The sequence below is a fragment of the Harpegnathos saltator genome, unplaced genomic scaffold, assembly GCF_003227715.2.
Source record: "Harpegnathos saltator strain DR-91 unplaced genomic scaffold, Hsal_v8.6 scaffold381, whole genome shotgun sequence".
NCBI lineage: Eukaryota > Metazoa > Arthropoda > Insecta > Hymenoptera > Formicidae > Harpegnathos > Harpegnathos saltator.
The window spans coordinates 712,420-733,768 of record NW_020230185.1 but is presented as its reverse complement, the minus strand read 5'-3'; the positions used below and the strand labels follow the sequence as shown (position 1 = coordinate 733,768).

At 49.8% G+C, this 21,349-nt stretch overlaps 2 protein-coding genes across 5 annotated transcripts; both read left to right on the top strand.

Annotated features, from left to right (window-relative positions):
- The first annotated feature begins 10,024 nt into the window (after nt 1-10,024).
- On the top strand, nt 10,025-17,013 carry Teh3 (tipE homolog 3 phospholipid transfer protein). Its single transcript, XM_011147200.3, has 2 exons — nt 10,025-15,018; nt 16,889-17,013. Exon 1 carries the CDS (start codon nt 13,668-13,670, stop codon nt 15,006-15,008), a length of 1,341 nt encoding a protein of 446 aa, XP_011145502.1. The 5' UTR covers nt 10,025-13,667; the 3' UTR covers nt 15,009-15,018; nt 16,889-17,013.
- Nucleotides 17,014-17,149: 136 nt separating this feature from the next.
- On the top strand, nt 17,150-20,159 carry Teh2 (tipE homolog 2 phospholipid transfer protein). 4 transcript variants are annotated; one of them, XM_019843035.2, is made up of 4 exons: nt 17,150-18,446; nt 18,523-18,731; nt 19,145-19,312; nt 19,835-20,159. In XM_019843035.2, exons 1-3 carry the CDS (start codon nt 18,191-18,193, stop codon nt 19,301-19,303), a joined length of 624 nt encoding a protein of 207 aa, XP_019698594.1. In that variant the 5' UTR covers nt 17,150-18,190; the 3' UTR covers nt 19,304-19,312; nt 19,835-20,159. The 4 variants fall into 4 exon arrangements, with proteins under 4 accessions (XP_019698594.1, XP_019698595.1, XP_011145500.1 ...); XM_019843036.2 differs by having other exon boundaries at nt 19,145-19,318; XM_011147198.3 differs by having other exon boundaries at nt 18,523-18,781.
- The last annotated feature ends 1,190 nt before the right edge of the window (nt 20,160-21,349 follow it).

Genomic DNA, 21,349 nt, shown 5'->3' with positions numbered 1-21,349 from the left:
AAGATGGATGAAAAAAGGGAGAGAGAGAGAGAGAGAGAGAGAGAAAGGAAGGGAAAGAGAGAGAGAGAGAGAGACGAAGAGACAATGTATCGTCCCGCGATTCGTAGATCACGATGGGGTCCGCATAACGAGCGCCTTCAGCGACGAGCTTCCATCGGCAGTCTCTCTCCGACAAGGCAAAATCCGCACATACAAACTTTCGTTCTAGCCGCGGCGCCGACGGATGCCGGGTTACTGCAGTCGGTGGAGCTTTCGGGCGAGCTTATTTTCCAGCGATCGGAGCGCCGCGGCGGCATCTCGTGGCATCGACCGCCTCCACCGCCTCCTCCAGCGCCGACTGCGGCGACGACGACGACGACGACGACGACGACGACGGCGGCGTCGTCGCTTCACGTCGACGTCCGGGCCGACCCCCCGCGGCTGCAAGCCCAGATCACGTCGCGCGCGCTTCTTCTTCGAAGGCGTTCTTCGCCCTTTCCCTCGCGATTGTCGCGGCGCACGATTTATCGCCGCTGCTGCCTGCCGGATAGCTCGCTATTTAGCGATTTATACCGCTATAACTGTCCTCTGCGAGCTTTGCTCCAAACAATACTCCGAAGCTCTCTTTTCTTTTCCTCTTCTTTGCTGCGTGTAACGAGTCTTCCTCGAATCGAGGGACGGTGCTTCCGTAATTGTGGAGAAGAGGGTAGGAATATAAAGAGAACGGGGGAGGGAGAGAGAGAGAGAGAGAGAGAGAGAGACAAATGAAAGACGGTGACATTTTGGCATTTTATAAATAAAAATATTCCAATAATGCGCGACCCGCTCGAATTGCCGCTGCTCGGAACATGCAACGTCTGCTTTCACGGATCAGCGGAATGCATGTGATCGCCCAAAAAGAGACACCCTAAAAGAGGCTTCTATTTTATAAAGTGATATTTCCCATAGTCTCATATTCTAAGCGAAGCCTTTTACAGAAAAAGGATTCCTCTTTCGATAAAGCGATTAAAATGGACCATTCATCTCAAATTTATTAGATATTTTTCTGTTTTCCTTTTCTTTCAAGAGTATTTCCTCTTATATCAATTAACTTTCCTCTTATATGAAGAGGAATATGTTGATTGGAATGTCGGTTTCTTTCGTTCAATTATGCTCCACCTCCAGACATGAACGAAAAGATAACCATATGCTCATGGGTCAGAATATTTGGAAAGCTTTTTAGAAAAGGTATGTGTGTTGCTGTAACATATAACGAAGATAATTTACCCATATTTGGTCAAATACAGTTTATAATCTATCGCAAGAAGTTGAATAATATATTCTTTCTTTTAATTATGTTTCGTACAATTGGTTATGATGAACATTTTCGTACGAAGTCCATAACAAAATTGATTGGAAATTTGTTTGTTATGATGATCTTATTTCAATCGTGCCTATTTATTGTAGAATAGAATGGACTAAAGCCAGAAATATATATGTATTACTTTTCGCTATACATTACAATATTTTTTTCAAATTAACCAGTGTAATCAGTAAAAATAAAGTACAGTAAGAATAAATAATAATTCTCTTAAAAGACAAATTAAATAATCTGTATACAAGAGAAAATGTATATTAAAAACAAAAAGATTTGCATTATACATACAACATATAATCCCTCTAACTTTAAGAATAATATGTTTACGTATAATATTATTAATTAATATATCGTACAATATTTTCCTCTTAATTTTAGAGGAATTCTCTTGAGGCCATGTACAAGAATAAAATCCTCTAAAATTCAGACGATTCCGCTTGTTCTGAAATTACGTTTTTTTTTTGGGTGTACCTTCCTGTATTGTTTTATATTTCTGTGCACGCTATTTCATCCCATTAGAATTGTTTCAACGTTTTCATTCCCGCTGAAACCGCCCCTCGCGCCTCCCGTTCACCCCCATCTCCTCTTCGTCTTCCTCCCTCCACTTCTCCTTGCTCTACGTCTTCTCGTTTCATTCGCTTTATTATTTATTCAACGTGACACGCCGCCCTCGAGTAACGGTTTTAACGTCGACAGCACCGCGAAGGATCGACCGTGGATAGGGATAATGAATCGATTGTAATTAAAACTGAGTGGCCGAACGTGGCGAGAGGAGTCATCGATCCATTCTTGTGTTTTTGTTCCCAACGGCAGGGAATAACGCCGGAAAGATTCTTTTATAACTGCTCCGCCGACTTATCACCGCGCGGCGTGTACCTTAATCCCGAATACATTCTTGAAATTCCCCCTCGAAGGATGTGAGAAGAATCTACGTTAAACAACGACTTGCCATAAGAATCGTGTACACAATACATAATGCCGTTTGTTGTCTAAACCCCACCCTCTCTTTCTCTCTCTCTTTTTCTCTCTCAGAATTCGATCTTACGAATTTTCCACAACTGCGAAACGCACGAATATTCCTGTGCTCTCTAGGACCGCATCTGCGTACGTTGCTGTCGAGGGATAAACGTGGACCTCGAAGCGGTCGTGATTTAATTCGAAGGATGCATCAGGACGATAAAAGCGCCACTACTCTTTAGACGTTATATCCGCTCTCCTTCCTCCTAACGGCCGCCGAGTGCCGATGCTCTCGAGGCTTAGGGCGGAAAAAGCAATGAGTACTCTGGTCTAGTTGGAGTTTGGCACAGCGACGAAGTTGCTGAAACGAAGTTAAGCCTCTCGCTGAAATTCCGGAGAAGACGTAGACGTTTTCAAGAGAGAGAGAGAGAGAGAGAGAGAGAGAGAGAGAGAGAGAGAGAGAGAGAGAGAGAGAGAGAGGCGTCACGCCGCGCGCTCGATATATCGCACGGTCGGACGGCTACTGGCGAGGGAAACTTACTTTAAGGCACTCGTTCATTAATTAGCATCTTCCAGGCGCTATTTTCTCAGCTGACGCGGAAGGTTATTATTACCCTTCGAGTGACGTAATTCGGGACGATCGGTCGGCCGGAGTCTCTCTCTCTCTCTCTCTCAATATTCATCCGGCAGCGACAATGAAGAAAGCGCGGATTATCGCGCGTAATGCAGCTCCCGTCAGCTACGTCGCGCGCCAAATTGTGCAGACGCTATTAAGAAGGATGTCGATCGGTTCGCAGCGCTGCTTCGATTAACACGGAGGGGAGCGCTCATTTACTCTGTACATGCCCTTTGATATCTCGCGCTGCGATGACAGCGAAATCTGGGACGCCGGCTCGCACACTTCGTTATTATCAAATTCAATTACGCTTAAGTTTAACTGGAGAAATTGGATCTCGTCGCTGGCGAACGGTAAATAAGAGAGCCCCTGCGTTGATCACGGTTCATGTGCGACGTAGAGTAAATACGAGCGTGTTTGCACCGCTCAAAATTGATATGTTGACACCTCTCTCTCTCTCTCTCTCTCTCTCTCTGTTCACTGAGCCGTAACGCGACGAAATCCTTCGTATTTTTCATAACGAGGTATATACGAAGATATCTTCGTCAACTCGCTCGCGCTGGTCCGATTCGCGTTACAGTTTCGCGTGACGTTTCGAGATTTTTCTGTACTGTTTAGCCTTTTCTTCAGTCGCGCAATCGAGGATACTGTCGACCGCCTGTATTAGTAGACAACAGACCGGGTACACTTGAGCACGAGCAAAGTGCACTCGGCTTTGAATGCTGCACTACGTGCAGCTAGAAAGCGTTTGCCGATGGTTCGTTATAACATCGTAACAGAGAGGACCGTCCCGCCCCACGAATTTAACCTTCATCGATCCCATCGCTCATCGTTCGGGATTAGCCGGCTAAATGTTCCCGGCGTTGAGTGTTCTTAAAAGCTCGAAGTTGCTGAAGAAGAAAATATCATCCTTTGTCCGCGAGGAAGAGACACAGGATGTTTTCAATATTGCGGCTAAAGACTCATCTGGGCGATACAGCTCGCGAAAACAAATTAAAGTACTCAGTAAACGTCGCGCGCAGATTAATCGTAATATTTTATTCTTTATCCTGCGAGCCCTTTATGAATCATTTCGTAATCTGAGACCGATCCGCAGAAATCGCCCAACCGTATCGCGATCACAAATTTATCAATTTCTAAAATGTTGTTTCTGAAATGACGAGACATCCTGTGGATTATTCTTTCACTCCGATCTACAGCAACAATATTAAATACCCTTCATTCCGCACTTTTTACAAATGACCATTAATAATTATTTTTATGTGCAGGATTGATCAAGGAACACAGGACAAATTTTTTTTTAAATATTTCACTTATACTTTTTTTGAAAAATAATTTTTTTTGTCACTTTGCATATCTGCGAAACTAGCGCACTAGACTGGTGGCCGATTCTTTTTTCCCGCTTAGTCTATCCACATAAGCAAAGCAATCGGCAATGTTAAACTCTGACTGACAGCAGAGAAAATCCAGTTCAAACTCTGCTTTGCAGATGTGCAAAGCAGCGCAATGAAGGGTTAATCCAATTTTGCGATGGAGGCGCGACGATTATAAAGGATCCGAGCGATTCTATCGTGAATGAGAGCGAGAGTCAATGATAAAAAAGTGGACGTGCGTGTCGAAGAGAGGTTGCTCTTCGTTTCGCGTCTCGCTACGAACGACTTATTAGCGAGTTATAGCCGCTTGAAGCCGCGCCATCGACAGCGGCTGTCGGCTCGGCGTAGCGTCTGCTCTCACGCCCCTGTCTACGGTTTTCCGAGCAGAAATCAAATACGGCAATTTGTTATGCCTGATATGGCATGACTACACTAGGAAAAAAAATGTATCTCTAATAAAACTGTTTAGTATGGGCATTTTTTAATAGCAACTAAATATCTTGTTTCATATAACAAAATATTTAGTTGTCTCAACTAAATATATTTTTCTGCTTTGTTCTCTGGACCAAATGATTTTGTTCTTAGACTTCATATATAAAAATTGAGCATTTTAGTTATTTTATTCATAAAAATTACATAATAACGAAATATTATTTTACATAAACATAAAATAATGCCCAATGGATACTATTTTGTCTTTCTGTGCACTAAAATTTAGATTTTATATATTAAGAAAAAATTATAATATTTTCAGGACAAAATTCATATAGTTAAGGCTTTTTGGTTGCTATAACAAAAGTATTATGTTATACGAACAAACCGTAATCAAACGAGATATTTGTTTACAGGAACTAAACAGTTTTGTTGGGCATATTTTAACCAAATTATTTTGTTGTTACAACAAAATTTTGGTTCACGCAACGATACATTTTTCCTAGTGTAGGCAAGCCATAAGAAGGTATTATGAGTGGTTCTTATCCGGTCGGAATGTGGCAATTGTCTTGCAATATTTTCCGGATTATACCCTGACCAGCGATGACGTCATTATTTGCATGCCTGATTTGGTCCTGATGGACATTTGATCAGGTTTGTCGATTTTAGGCAATTTTATCAAGGCATTATGCAGCAGTGCGTTTCACTCTTTATTACATGCCGGATCCGATAAAGTTATCCGGGTCTTGTTTGAAGTTTGGAAGCCGGATGGGGTTTTAATACAGCCGTGGGACGGTGTTTTGCTCGGGTTGTTTTCGCGCCGTCTTCGTCTCTCCAGCTGAGGTGAATGACCGGCGTGGTGGGAGACGTCTGGCCGAAACGACCGAGCGATCGCAAGCCGCGGAGTGGGGGAAAGGCCGCGTGCACCGCGTGCAGTCACGTGCAGCGCCTGCTTCCCGGAATAGCGTCTGCGGAATGCGGTTATTGTTTCCGCCGCACGCGGCCCGTGACCTACCTTAAAGCGGCAGCGTCGGGCCGCAGTCGAGAGCGCGGATCGATGCGAAAATCGATATCTCCATTTCTAGACATCGTAGCGGCATGAAATAAAAGCCATTGGAAAGGGGAACCTACCGCGCTTCCGATGGGCGTTCTTCTGTGGAACCAGGACTAATTAACATAACTGATTAATCCTTACTTTGTATATATGAAATGTATGCGAGTGAATAAAAAGTATATGAATAAAAAATCGATATTCGCGACGCACGTCTTTCTGCGCAGCTTTCTTGTCGTCGACATTTAGAGGAAGACTGTGATACATCAAACGTCATGATAGAAAATTCCCATTTAAGAAAATTCCCTACGCGATGGGCAACGATGTACTGTAGATTGATGCAGAGAAAATGGAATCTATAAAAGTTAGTTAAAAAACTGAGGAGTTGCATATCTTGACGATTTCGCACGGATAACTATGTAAATGTAAAAATATTCATGCTGCATCTTCTGCGAAAACACTTGGGAATTATGGAAGCCTCGTGTTTCATAGAAATGTATGTCCGATGAAAAGTCGAACCTTCAACGTGGTGTCACAAAAGAGCCGAAAGAGAGAGAGGGAGTAAAAAGGAATTATATCTTTAAACAAATTGTACAACATCAGGAACGAAAACACTATCAGCGGTTAAAGAGAAGCTTACAGTGTATCTCGGCTCCCAAGTCATTTTCATCTTAAGGATCATTCTTCATTTATATCCGTCGCTTTCCGTGAATGAAAATATCCACGTGAGTCACTCTGCAGGCGATAGTAGCGCCGCCATTGTACGATCCCTCTTTGCCGCCGGTACGACACGAGGTGTCACAGTGGCATAGTGAGAGACAGGTTGACCTTAGCGACGTAACCGAGGGTGGCTCCAGAGATTCGTCCCCCTCGTTGGCGGTCCTGCGGAAAATTGGCCGGCAGCCAATGAACCGAAATGTGGGCCAACTTCCTCCGCCGCCGATAATTCCACATTCATCTTCCCCTCTCCCTATATTCCTGCTGCATCCTGTGCCACATCGGATGCAAATGACACTGCCAGATCCTTATTAATTGGCAGATTCGCAAGGATCGATATCGGCTAGACTTTTTGCTGTCCGGCGAGGACAGGCTCGCACCGATGGAAGTGCACGCGTTTGAACGTTGTCATGAAGCGCGGACAAGGTCGCAAGTTGAAATCCAATTGCCGAGGCATCAAAAAACTCTCGGGAAAATTGCAATGTAAAAGTACCCTCCGACCATGAGCAGATAATTAATGAATTTTCCGCGTGTTCACTTGAGCCAATGAAGAAATGATCATCAAAAGATTCATTTCATGCGCGTATCTGTAACGCGCAACGACGAGTGCGAGAAGGAGGTGGGGGGAAGGGGTGCGTAATGGTGTGAAATTTTGGTTTATTCAGCGAAAGAGTTGTATATGAAAATAGCGGCGTTCCGATTACGCGGCTAGGGATTTCGCGATAATCTTATCGTACAGCGTGTTGGGCGACAACAAATTCTGTAAGCCTTGCTTGTCGACTTCCACGTGATTAATCAGGGGGAGTAATCAATATCGTCTCTCCTCCTCGCTCGAGATTTTAACAGCAACGACTGCGTTCTGACGGCGCTCGGCGACACCGAGCGAGGGAAATGCATCAGAAGACTCTTCGAATTCCCGAGTAGAAAAATTAATAGGGCTCTCTAGTACTAATTATTTTTAGGCCTAATTATTTTTCTCTAACATTAATCCGGCTCTAGTATTAGGGGCAGAAAGACAAGGGCCGTACAAGATGTGTAAGAAATGGTTTAACGGGTCCTTATAAGGCAACATTATGAGGGCCTTACATGGAAATATTTTTATTATTGCTTGAGTAAAAATATTGCTTCTTTTTATTCCAAGAAATTCAGACTGTAATTTCGTTATAACTTTGTTGGTATGAAACAAGAATTTTTTATTTTAAACATATAGCGTACTTTACAATAAAATATAGCATTCTTTACACATAAAAATCCTGCTACTGTTTTTATTAAAGTTTGCTGCATTTCGAAAACGAAGGCAATACTAGAAAAATCCTTGGAAGAGACTTATGAATATGGCAACTAATAAAACTAATAAAATTTGTTTTTAATTGCGGTATAATTAAAAAAATCTGTAAAAGGACCAAATAGAGCGTACCTATTAAAACAATACTAAACTATGACAATCTTATTACACATTTCAGATTTTATTAATTTTTTACACAAACTCGATTTTGTATATTTAAAGCATCCTTAAAAGATCCTCCCAAGGCTCACATCAGTTTTTTTCATGTTAAAGCGTTATTTCGTAAAATCTAAGACACCCCTAAAAAATCCTTCCAAGGCCCTTCTCAACTCTTCCTACCAAAGCTTTCTTTCGTAAAATCTAAGGCATCCCTAAAAGGTCCATCTCGGGCCTGATGTGGCAATAATGAAGCATTCCTTTTTAGAGCATCCTACCTTCAGCCTTATCGGGGCTTTATGCTTCACGAAGATGGCTCTAACAATGTTTCGCTTGGGTTACAATCGGGGAACGTCTCGAACGGAATTCCGGCTAGCGTTTTCGCACTCGAGAGCTCGGAACGGCGGAGGAGGCGAGGGACCGGATCATCGGAGATATTGGGGGCCGCTTCTATTTATGGCGGCGAATATGTGCGCTCACGAGTGAATGCAAATATATTCCTGGAGGAGCCGGTGCAATCAGCACGGCGCGCCATGCGACGCTCGTCTCGAGCCACGCGGGCTGAATTAAACGACGCGTTCGAAATCAATCGCACACACGTGCTCCGGCGATCCACACGCGCGCTCATCGGCTCTGTCCTGAGTGTGCTCCCCCCCGCCGCGGCGGGGGCATCATCGCTGGCGGATACTAAAGTCGAAGAAAGCAGCCGGCGATTGTAATTAACCCATATATTCCCAGGGCTTTCGCTGCTAACGACGCGCCGCGAATTGCTCTAATTGGCATTGCGAGCGAACAATGCGCGAGAGCGAAGCTCGCAATCGTCGCTTGATTAGACATCTCTCGAGTGACGCGTGGGTGTTCGCCGGCATGAGAGGGGGAGAGAGAGGGAGCAGGGGGAGAACGCGCGAATGTGCGTGCGTGCCGTGCGGCTGGCTGGCTGGCTGGCTGGCTGACTCGTGACGAATGAAGCGGACGGTGGTGTTGGTAGCAACGAGGGGTATTGATTTTGTGGTACAATACGGCAACTGCGAGGTGGAGCCGTTGCAGCTCCAGTGGCTGTCGCACCGCCATATTTGTTTCCCTCAGCAGGACGGAGCAGACTGCGGAAAGCGGATTTTCTGCGGGCTCCAGCGCGCCGTCGTGTCGTCCCACGATTACGTAAGTACAGCTCGGACACTTAGACACGATCTCCGCGATCGTCCGCGCCTCTTCGCCGGTCACGACAGCCCGCGGCGTGCGAAAGCGGCGGACTCGGAGCGCGAAGCATCCCCTTTCAGAGAGCGGCGAGAGAGCGGCGGCGAACTCGCGCGCTCGACGAGGGCCCGCGTAAACAACGCGTGACAAGTGCTTGACAGGTGGTTGTCTCGGCGAAACTGCTCCCTCGACTCTCGTCGAGGTGCTCGAGTGTCGTCCCGGAGTTGTCGCGCGGCTCGTTGCCGCGCGATCGCCGAAACGCTCGCGCGGCGCGACGCGGCTGGCTCGTTCTCGCATCTTCGACGATAATCACGGTGATTCGTGTCGATTCGCGGTCCTCACGGGCCGTCGTGTGGCAACGACGTGTGTCGGCTCGTCGCCGACGGACGGCGGGGAAACTTCGATGACGGTGCGTCCCGACTGGATGTGTGACTCACGCGCGATGACGACGGAGAAACGCTGCGACGGAGCGACGCAGGAAGCTAATTGTCGCGCTCACGCGGATCCTCCGGAGAGGATTTTTCTTCATCTTCCTGGAGAGGAGCCCCACGACGGCGTTAGAACGACGCCGATGTCGCCGAGTGGAAAGCGCGTGGGACGCGCGTCTCCGAGCGTCTCGGCTGACTTACGGCTGACTTTGTCTCCGACACGGAAATTGTTTTCCATTTGCAGCAGTGACAATCTCCCTTCCCGTGTTCCACATCGTGGAATCGCTGTAATTTAGATAAGCTGCTTCGGCAGCCAGCCAGTCGAGCGTAAAAGCTCGTATCGTGCCAATCATCGCGCGATCGATCGTTCATTCTCGGCTGCGGCACGTGTCAATCATGTGCGCGGCTCTGTTTGGCCGGGTAAAAATTAAATACCGTTCCGTCCTCTCTCTCTCTCTCTCTCTCTCTCTCTCTCTCTCTCTCTCTCTCGCTGTCTCACTCGCGGAAGTACATCCAGAGTTTCCGTACTGCGTACTACGAAGGCGAGAGACGGGCAATTTATGCATGAACATTTTCTCCGTCTCTCCGTGTTTCCTCGCGGCGCGGCTCTATTCTTCTTTATTTATTGCCCCGTGACGCTGCGGCGAACACAAAGCAAGCCACGCGCCTCGTATAAAAGCGTGTGGCGTTAGGATGGAAATAGACGTAGCTATATCCTTCGTAATCATGTGTAAAGCGTGTGTCCTGCAGTGCTGGCGGGGGTGGACGTATGACCGAGTGATAAGGGTGACGCTTATACCGGTCCACAGTAGGTTGAAAATACATACGGAAATGTGTGCTCGTGCCCCGCGAAAGGTCTTTGCGCTGAATAATTTAAAAGCGGCTGTGATCGATTCGCAGGTGAGCCGCAGGGAGGAGACGCGACGCGGACTATTCCGGTCGACCTCGATTGCCATTCGATCGAATCGCGCAATTATACTGCATAATTTCGAAGCGCGTCTCTCTCCGTGTTACGTATCTCGCGGACGATTATCTTTCCAAGCAGCGGCTCGTCGCTGAAAGCGCGAAATAATATTGACAAACCGCGGGAAACGAACGCGAATTGTCAACTCGGAGCTCGCGAGAGTCGCCAACGCGATGTCTCGCGCGATGATTTCGCGCGATATTTCTATTTATATTTCGCAGAAGAGCAGACGGATATACGTTCTCTTTAACCTCTTTGGGAGATTATGTCGCTCGAAGTGCTTCGCTTCGTTTTCCGGAAGACCGTTGCTCGCGTCCGTCATTTCATACATCCAATTTCGCTTTACGGCGCGGCCGAACACGCCGCGTTTACTTACTGCAGAGATCGCGTATTTTCCTGCGCTGATCGATACAAAAAAAGTTGATGTTGATACGCGCGCTAGATTCGAGTTGCGTGCGCCGATCCCGTAAATGATAGGCAAGAGAAAGAGAGGGGCAGGAGAGAGGAAGGGTGCGTTTGTGGAAAGCCGCATAAAACGGAGGCGCCACATCGTCTGAGGCTGGCGCTCGATAAAACTACGTTACATTACGTGCGAACGCCATGCGAGGCTTATTATTTCCCCCGCCCCCCCCCTCCCTCCGCTCTCCCCCGCGTTTCTTCCCCCGCGCTCCGTTTCTTCCCCTCCCTTCGCTCTTCCAGTCGTCAAACTGTCACACTGGCTGCGAAGGTCATTAAGCGAAACTGTGTCACAATAGCAATAGCGGCGGTCCCGTTTTGTACGAGCGGGAAAGTGGATCACGCATCGCGTGATTCCCGCCGAAATTTTGCCATCACAGAGGAAAATCCCTTCGACAAGGAAAGATCAGATAGGTCTTACTCGAGGACCTCGGCAGGGGGAAGCCCGAGAGGGAATTACATTTACAACGGGACTGTACATTTACATGTTCGGGGGAGGGGGTGGAAAGTTTCACGAGATCCTCCGGGCGAGAGATGTGAGCACGCCGATATTACGCAAAGGATATTACACAAAGGACACGTCTCTCGTAAAAGTTTACGAGAGACCCCCCCTCCCGCCCTCGGAGAGCAGACCGCCGCGGAAATTATTTTCCGGACTGATCCGCGACGGTCGTAAATGCAGGATCACGCAAATAATACCGCGCCGTACCGGTGCACCCTCCGCCCGCGATCGGGGGTGCGGCGGGGGTGGGAGAAGAGAGAAACAGAAGACGAAGAAGACGGGGGAAGAAAGTTGCAGCGCGGCGCAGTCGATTATTTTAATCGAGCGCATGAAAACGGACGACGGTTGTCGACCTAGTTTCGCCGTCGCACTACAGGTCTCCATGGAACTTTGCATAAGCCGTCATCCGCGACGCGTATACATATATAATCCCACATTCATATCGAGTGAACGCAGCTGGGGAATTATTCCCCGTTTCGTACTCCCTTGTACTTCGCTTTAGCCTACTTTAGCCTCGGTGGCCGGTCTCGCTGCGATCCGCGCGGCGCGGCGCGGCGCGACACACTTCGCCACTTCGCCGAAGAGAGGTACGGGGACGAGCGTGCGACTCCGCGCTTCTGCTCGTCGGCGAGGTCTGGTCGAATTTCAATTCCAACGAGCTCGAATTTCAATTCCAGCGAGCTCGATCTCTCTCGGGATGGCGAGCTGGCGTCGAGCCGATTAACTCGCGGAGAGCGCGAGAGCGATGCTTTTCAGCGCCTTAGACTGGGTGAAGGAAGTGACACGACGCTTGGTCGCCGACGATTACGAAGAAGAAGAAGAAGAAGAAGAAGAAGAAGAAGAAGAAGAACAAATGAAGAATCTAGAAGAAGAAGAAGAAGAAGAAGAAGAAGACTGTGAGGCGTCTCCATCTCGTTGACATCGTGACGACCAGCGGCCAGAGGAAATCGAGACGGGGACTCAGAGGCTCGCCTCGCGCGCGGCCAACTCGGAATCAAAGACTCAGCAGCACCCTGCCGCGGTCGCTCGCTCGCAGGCCATGAAGAGGCCTGCGTCTGCGATTTCCCGGCGCGCAGCCCGGCCGCGCGGACGAGCGCGCAGATTTCACGGGGAGAACTCGGGGGAAATCCGGCGGCAGAGCACGGCTCGGCCGCCATCTCTGGTGATCAGGCCGCATCATCCTCTCCCGCGAGCGTCTTCGGGGTTCGCACCGGGTGACGTCAACTGCGGTAACGCGCGCGCGGCGCCGTTGCAGTTTCGCGACGCGCAGCCGCGCGGCGACGCGATCAATGCGCGTCCCCGCGCGACGGCTCCGTTGGCGCATACTGCACGCGGCTCGAGGCGGAACATGCGCGCGGGTGGACTCGTCCTGCGGTAAAAAGGAGAGCTTCCTCGCGCGGAAGTCTGACGTGGTGGACGTGGCCGAGGCAATGCGTACGTGAACCGTCCGATGAGTTCGTGAGTCGTCGCGAGAGTTGACGCGAGCGGCGCCGAGTGCGAGACTTGCGACGGCGGCCGGAAGCAGCTCACGCAAGAGCTGCGCCGAGTTACAACGTCGAGCTGCCAAGACGAGAGTCGACGCGACGCAGAGCTGCGGAGAGGACGCCTCCTCGCGCGAGCGACACGTTCGCTCCGCACGATGTAGAGACCAGGAGCGAGCAGGGAGCAGGTCTGGCAAGCGCTTGGTCTCCGAGCTGTTTCGACAGCTCCACCCTTACACAGTCGGCCGATCGTTCGTCACCCTCTGCCTCTCTCGTTGCCTTTCCCCACTCCTGCCTGCGCGCCTAGCGAACGACCACGGTGAGATTCGCCGAACGATAGAGCACGGTTTCGACTTATATAACAGCTCGAGGCGAGCACGGTGCGAGCACCGTTTGAGGATCTCGATTCGTCGTGTGTCTTGTTGAAGTGTTGAAGACGGACTGGAGAGCGATCTCTCTTCCGACAGTTTGAAGCACCGATCACCGAGTTGTCGAGGAGCAGCGACCGAGCGGAAGAGCGGAAGTGTGAAGGAGATACTTTGCGGGTATTCACACGAGCTTGAAGCTTGAGAGACTTTGAGAGAGAAGAACACAAAGTGCGCGTGACAGCAGCGTGACGATCAACAGCTGTGCCTGCGTAGGATGAGAAGAGGCGCAGCTAGACGCGGCTAGCTAGTTCGGGCTTCGAGCGAACGAGCGAGCAACCTACCGCGGGCAGGATGCCGAGACCAGTGCCGGTGGAGAACCTGGTGATACCGCCGCAGGATGGCCGCATCTGCGGCACGATCTGCATCTGCCAGATGACGGCGGTGCTGTCGTCGGTCGCGCTGGTCTACCTGACGGTCGCGATCTACATGCCGAGCACACGGGCCTTTCAGTCGGGCATCAGCGAGGTGCCGGTGATGTGCACGACGATACGCGCGGTGAACGCCGACAATTGCGACTGGGGCAGCTGCGGCGAGTGGTGCCTGTCCAAGACCTCCGGGCCGTGCGTGCAGATCCACGTGAACCTACGCAGGAACGGCTCGACGATCCTGCTGGCGAACTGCACCAACACCACGAACAAGACGTGCTACGGCATCGACCAGGAGAACGCGAAGAAGTCCAAGTGCATCGCCGACGAGTGCCGCAACCTCACCGGCACCTTCAACTGCTCCGCCGGCACCTGCATCAACATCACCGACGCCTTCGAGTGCATGTTCCACGACACGGACCCGCCGCTCAAGTGCTCCGGCCGCCGCGGCAAGATCACCTGCATCGACATAGACGGCCTGTTCAACTGCAACCGCGGCACCTGCGAGCGCATCAGGACGCCGTACAACTGCGACCGCAGGTGCGTCGACATCCCGACCAGGAACAAGAACATGATCCTGCTGAGCGGCGACAAGGTCTACCTGAGCCAGTGCGAGCGCGCGATCGACGTGGAGACCAACCGGGAGATCTGGCACGAGGACCGCGGTGACGTCATGATGGCGTCCTGCTACGGGATCTTCAACTCCACCTTAGGCGTGGAGGCGGTCGACTGTATCAACGGCTCCGTCCTCGAGAAGGACCTGCTGACCGACCTCACCAACTTCACGTACCTGTCCTACCTGAACATATTCGCCACCAAGCCGCTGGACGCCGACAAGTTGGTCGCGCCGCCGGAGCAGAGCCTGATCATCGCCAACGAGAGCCGGCTGTTGATCAATCTCGAGGGATGCGTCAACACCCTGCGGGACGAGTGCAAGGAGTTCCTCCACGAGTACGGCAAGGACGGCTCCGACCATAACGCGCGCGCCAGGTTCCCGTGTTACTACGCCGAGGACAACACGGACGTCGTCGTGTCGCGCTTCAATCTACAGACGACCTACAAGGAGTTCCTCATCGCTCTACTGCTGCCGAGTATCTTGTTCGTCGTCAGCTGTCTCACTCTGATCTTCTGTCAGAGGACAGTCGTCGTCGGGGACGACGCTAAAATGAGGTTCAAGGGCACGCCCGGCACGCTGGTCTCGATTGAGAAGAGCGCGTCGGGCAACTTAGGGGATGCTGGCGGAGGAGACTCCGTCATGGCGCTCTGAGATCCGTCACGTAAGAGATGTTTCATGTTGGAACGGGGAATGGTTGCGCTTTCGAGCTGCCGTCGCCGTCGCCGTCGTCGAGTCGCGTCGCGTCGCGGAGCCTTCTCGGGCGCTCGGAGCGCTCTCGCCTTATTATCTCGCGGTGATTGCTGCCGCTGTTTCGCCAACAGCTTTATCTCCGGCATTTTTATCTCCGCGCGTGTCTCGTAGCTTGAAGAATTCGTTTGTCGCAACGATAATAAATAAGTCAGTCGATATAATTATCTAAAATTACTTGTATTCTCTCTCTCTCTCTCTCTCTCTCTCTCTCTCTCTCTCTCTCTCTCTCTCTCTCTCTCACTCTCTCTCGGTGTCGAAGCTCCGAAGCACAACTATTTTGCACTCGCCGTAATAGCGGTTACATTTATACCATTCGATAATCTTGTCCGTTAATCTGTATAACTTTCTCGGTCCATAGATAGTCTAAGTCGCGAAACTCAAATCGGATTGGAGCGATACACGAAAGTCTTGTAACTTTAAAAAAGTATTGACTTTAATAAAAACATTTAATAAAATAGCTGAAGATATAGAGTATATGGTTGAATTACTTTGTCCAATGCTGTCGCAGTGCTCCAAAAGGTCTCTTGCGTCGTCGGTCGTCTTCTCTTCGTCGCGAAAAGAGAGAGAAGCGAAGTAATCGCGGACTGTAGAATAACTCAAAATAACAAATATACGCATGTTCAAACGCGTGCTTCAAATTGAAGCGCGAGAAGCTGAGATAGCGTTTCGAAGTTCGAGATACTCGAGCGCATTAATCGGCGCAGAGTCCGCAAATTTTTAACGAGAGGCTCACTGCGCGATATTGGCAGGAATCTGCAGTCGCGCGCGCGTAGATTCTGCGAATCGAGACCGATTTCGTCAGCAAGCGAGTCGTTGAAGAGTAATCGCAGGATTTGCGTCATTTGCAAGTAACGTCGCTCTTTCTAGGAACACCAGTGACGCTGTGATCGCTTCCATCGATCTCTCACGCGCTGCGCAGCGTTATTCTTCGTTATTTCGCTGTCACTCGATAGTTATTCGATCGACATCGTCGAGGGCTCACTTGAGAGTATCGACCCGCAGATTCGAAACGTACTCGCGGCGCAAACGACGCGGTGTATCGATATGTCCATTGAGCCGAGACACTGCACTGGGAAAAAAAATGTAGTATCTCTAACAAAACTGTTTAGTTGAGGCTGATTTTTAATAGCAACCAAATATCTTGTTTTATACGGCAAAACATTTAGTTGTCTCAACCAAGTATATTTTTCTGCTTTGTTCTCCGGACCAAATGATTTTGTTCTTAGACTTTATGTATAAAAATTAAGCATTTTACTTATTTCATCCATAAAAATTACATAATAACGAAATATTATTTTACATAAACTACAATAATGCCCAATGGATTACTATTTTGTATTTCTGTGCACTGAAATTTAGATTTTATATATTAAGAAAAAATTATAGTATTTTCAGAACAAGATTCATATATTATAGTTAAGGCTTTTTGGTTGCTATAACCAAAAGTATTACGTTGTACGAACAAACCGTAATCAAACAAGATATTTACAGGAACTAAACAGTTTTGTTGGGCATATTTTAACCAAATTATTTTGCCATTACAACAAAATTTTGGTTCACGCAACAATACATTTTTTTCTAGTGTATACCAAGCATGCGCCACCAAGTATACGCCGTTCCGAGCACTAGTAGACGCGAAAGAAAAAGGCGCACGCGTGTATTTCTTATTTTAAGCTATTCTACAATCGGGCTCGCCGAGGCGAGTCGGCGAGCGCGTTAGAGAATTATTATGACCATTAACAATGTCGCGATACACAATTGCTTTGGTGTTGTGTTGACAGGCATTCCCCTCCTGGAGGAGAGTCCGGCTCGTCAGTCGATATTCTCCCTGCGCGGGCATTACTGAGGTGTGGGGAGGGGGGGAACGCGTGATTAAAATTCTCATCTTGCAATTTGACGAGGCGAAAAAAAAACGATCGAACGAACGAACGAACGAACGAACGAACGAACGAACGAACGACAAATACGAGCAACACGTACACACTCTTGCAAACCAACAAATAAAAAAAATACTAAGTACCGAGAAACCGAACGAAGCGAAATAGAAAGAGGGCGAGAGCGATTAGGTGGCACACCGAGGTCAAGAAGAATTTATCTACTCGCACTGCCTGCACCAATACAAAAAAAGAAAATACTCCCCGGAGCGTACACACACGCATGCTTGTGTGGCACACGAGAGGGGAACGATGTCACGATATCGAGCGTAACGATTCAGCACGGTTCTCTCGTCGAAGAGGAGACACGATACCGCCCGAGAGCGGGGGGGATTTTTCTGAAATTCGGCGCGTCTTTCACGTATACTTATACATAAACACGCATTCGTGACATTCGTAGCTTTTAAGAGGTTCCCCTTTTTCTCATTGATTTGCCGTGACCAATAGCTAGGAGTTTCTAATAGCCGAGAGAAGGAGAGAGAGAGAGAGAGAGAGAGAGAGAGAGAGAGAGGTGCGCCTTGCCAATGGATGATCGACTGGAGACTGGAGACGAGCTCTCGACAGGGTCGCCCACGTAACATCGTCGTAACATCACACTGTGCGTCTTCGTAATCGCCATGTGAGCGCGGAGCTCACGGCATAACAACGACATCGGCGCGAGTCTACGGCCTATACGAGCTACTCGAAGAGGAAGAAGAAGAAGGAGAAGAAGAAGACCTCCGTTATGAAGAATCCTAACGTCTGAACGGTCTCTCGACGGTACTTCGAGTCTGCGACGTAGCCTTCTTCTGCGTTTGTGAGTTTCCCCTTCCGCACGAGTCTGGTCTCCTCGTCGCTCGACTCGTCCCGCTAGATTGCTTCCTAGCCGAATCGGTACTCTTCAAGATCGCTCGATCGGGGAGATTGTTTTGTCGAGGAGAGGATCATCTGCATTTGCGCGGTGCGGCCATCGGAAACGACGAAGTCGTTCAGTCGCGTGAGCCGAAGTGACGCGCGACGGTGAGCGCGCAGGTCTTGAAGTCAAAGGGTGGTGAAGTCTCGGCCGCGGGAGTCGCGGCTGCCGGCATCCTCCGGGAACTTTTCGAGCGTCGCCAAGAGGACCCTCGCGGTCCACCAACAGCCGCAACTATTGATTCCGACGAGTCAACGATGATAATGGGGGTCCAGGTGGAGGAGTCAAAGATCGGCGCCATGCTGAAGAAGGCCAAGTTCTACACCTCCCTCTGCCTGGGCACCACGGCGATCCTCGCGGTCTTCGGCTTTCTCTTTCTGATCCCGTTCGTCGTCGAGCCGGCGATATCCACCATATTGGCGGACTTTTCGCCGCACGCGGTCGCCTGCGTCACCACGGACCACGTTTACGCGGAGGGTCTGAAGAACTGCTCGTGGTCGAGCTGCAGAGAAGGTGAGTCCCGAGCTCTCTCTCTCTCTCTCTCTTAGCTCGCTCTCAGCTACGCTACACAGTGTCGTGATTGTCGCAGGTTGCACCAGTGCGGCGCTTCGCTGCCATCAGATCAGAGTCAACTACACCAGGATGCTGTTCGACGAGTTCATGGCGAAGCCGCTGGGCTCGGTGCCGTGGGACGTCACCGACACCAAGTTCTTCGTCAACACGGAGGGATGCGGCTACCCGCCCACGGTCAACTGTTCCGCCTTCGCGAAGCAGTACGCCTACAGGAACATGGGGAAGGTATTTCCCTGTTACTACAGCAGGACGTATCCGGAGACGGTTGTCGCGAGGTACGATCGATTGAGGCGAGATGCGAAGTCCGAAGCAAGTCATGTCGTTCTCCGCGAATGCCAATCCGTAGATCGCCACCGAGCACACAGTTTCGTAACAGCTTGTGCACGTCACGTGGAGCTCACCATCGCGTATCTTGTTGTTAATCGAGGCAAGCAAATTTGAACAAGCGATTGAACAAGACTCTCCCCCTTCGGATCGTAAGCACGCGAAGTCCTCGACATTTGTCTTGCACTTGACGTTTAGGTGACAGGTGGAAAGTTTTATTCGTCCAGATGATCAGGATCTCGGGTTCTCTCCCCCGTGAATGTGTCCAGCTGCAATTAGCGCAGAGCGTAGTCCGTTGTTCTCTCTACCCGCAGATACTCGTGGGACCAGAACCTCAGGCACTTGGTGTTGGCGCTGATCGTGCCCATCGTGGTGTTCATCGCGACGGTCGGCATGCTGTGCTACTGGTATTGCCCGCCGATAAGCAAGACCTGCGGCGGGCCAGGCCGCAACCTGATCGACAAGTATGCTAGAAAGGAAGAGTAAGTGTATGTATGCAGTGGCCCCGTAGAGCGGCTAGCAAAGAAATTATACCATCGCACGGAATTACTTTGAGGTCGTTCTGCCTCGACGACCGCGCGCGACGCGGCGGCGGTCGAATGTCGTGTCGTGGATTATCCATCAGGAAGGAGAAGAGGAAGAGCGCACAGTCGCGGCCACGAAAATTCGCGCTTCTTGCTTCTTCGTTTTCCTCTTTGTTTCTCTCTCAACCGGAACAACCGTGTGTGATGGCTCGAGTGGTGGCTCGAGTCTCTCACTCTTGCTCTCGTTTTTCTTCGAGTCTCGTGTGATTCTCCGTTTTACTTTCGGTTATTTATATTTCCAGTACACGCACGCACTCACAACACACTTTGGACACACTTGCTCTTGATTTTTTTCGTAGGACTCTCGGTTGTCAAAGTAATTCCTCCGCTTCACGTTAAGGTTAAGGTTAAGGTAACTTCACGTTACCTCCGCGTTCTCTCTTTCTCGTTCCGTGATTCCGTGGCTTTCCGTTCTTGCAGCATCTTGGCAGAGGACGAGTTCGAGGAGGACGAAGAGGAATACTGACTGCTACCAAGGGCACACCCCCCTGCGCGGGAGTGATGCCAGAAACATTATCTCCGAATGGCTCCAGCATACTTTACCTTATAAACCTAAGCGACCGAGCATTAGCGCTTAATGGAAGTTCGAGAGCGGAGAGCCGAGCATAAACGCAGAGCATCAATATCGCCGTTTCTTCACGGGCGTTCATTCACTTGAGATTATCGCTTCACCCGCTACCTCCGACTTCTTTTGTCTTCTAAATCTGCTCCGAATCGTGCTTTCAATAAACGGAACATGCGCCTAGATTTCACGTCAGTTACGCGAGAAACTCTCTCTCTCTCTCTCTCTCTCTCTCTCTCTGTCTTTGCCTCTCTTTTTCTCAACGTTCCATCGCACCGACATTAACTGTGTGTGCATTCAATCGAAACAGAGATAACGTCGGACCTGAAATCAGGCGAAGTGAAGAGTCAGCGATCGTGTCGGAAGAATCGCGCTCGCGCGCGACTTTACGAGGAGCACACACTACGATGTAAAGTGGGCCGCGAAGATGAGAGCTCGGACTTTTCAATTATCTATCAGTATTCCGTACGCGAGTTTTTCGAAGAGGGGTGCGGCTCGAAACACGCGACGACGCCGTCGCGCCGCGAAATGTGCTGCGAATTAGCATTCGCGAGACAGAGAGGTTATTACGGTAACGACTCTCCGCGGGGTCGAGACACGACGAGATAACGGCGGACTTTCGTATGTTTCGGGCTGAACCGTGATAAAGGCGCGCCTTCCTACTACGTGATAATTTAAGCTGGATGATAGTTTGTAAAGCGGCACAGATTAGCTTTTACAGAGCAGCATCGGGGTTTAGACTAAGTTACACGGCCGCGAATTTACGACTTAAGTCACGTAAGCTGCCCCTTCGGCGATCAATGTCGAAACGCGACGGAAGCAGCGCGAGCTTTCGCGAGGGTCGCGGGGCGAGTCGGCTTCACCCCGTCGAGCTCCGTTAGAAACGAAGAAATGGATTCCAATGCGGACTCGTGTCGGGCTAACCATGTTACTCGCTGCACCAGCGAACGCCTTTGCGGTCTTGTCGAAATTCCTATTATTCTAGCCTCATTTCTTCACTCTTCGTTTCGATTCGTTGTTACAAGTCGTTCAATCGCCACCCTTCCAAGTAGATCAAGCTACCGCGCGCGACTTTTGCATTTTCAGTCTCTCGAAGTTGGACACGAGGACTCTCGTGAGAGTCGCGGCGGCAAACTTTTGTTCGATATATCCGCCTCCTTTTCTCCCGCTGACGCGCGAATAATGGTTCATCAACGGGAACTCGCGAGAAACTTCACTTCGGCGGGGAGTGTCCCCGGCGAAGGAAGGAAAGAGTGAAGCGAGTGTGACGTGGTTCGCTTTCGAAATCCGCTTCCGCACCAAGAAACGTAGGGTTAAGGCTAGGCGGTAAGTTAAGCCTGTGAATATTACATACCGATCGTAATTCTATCGAA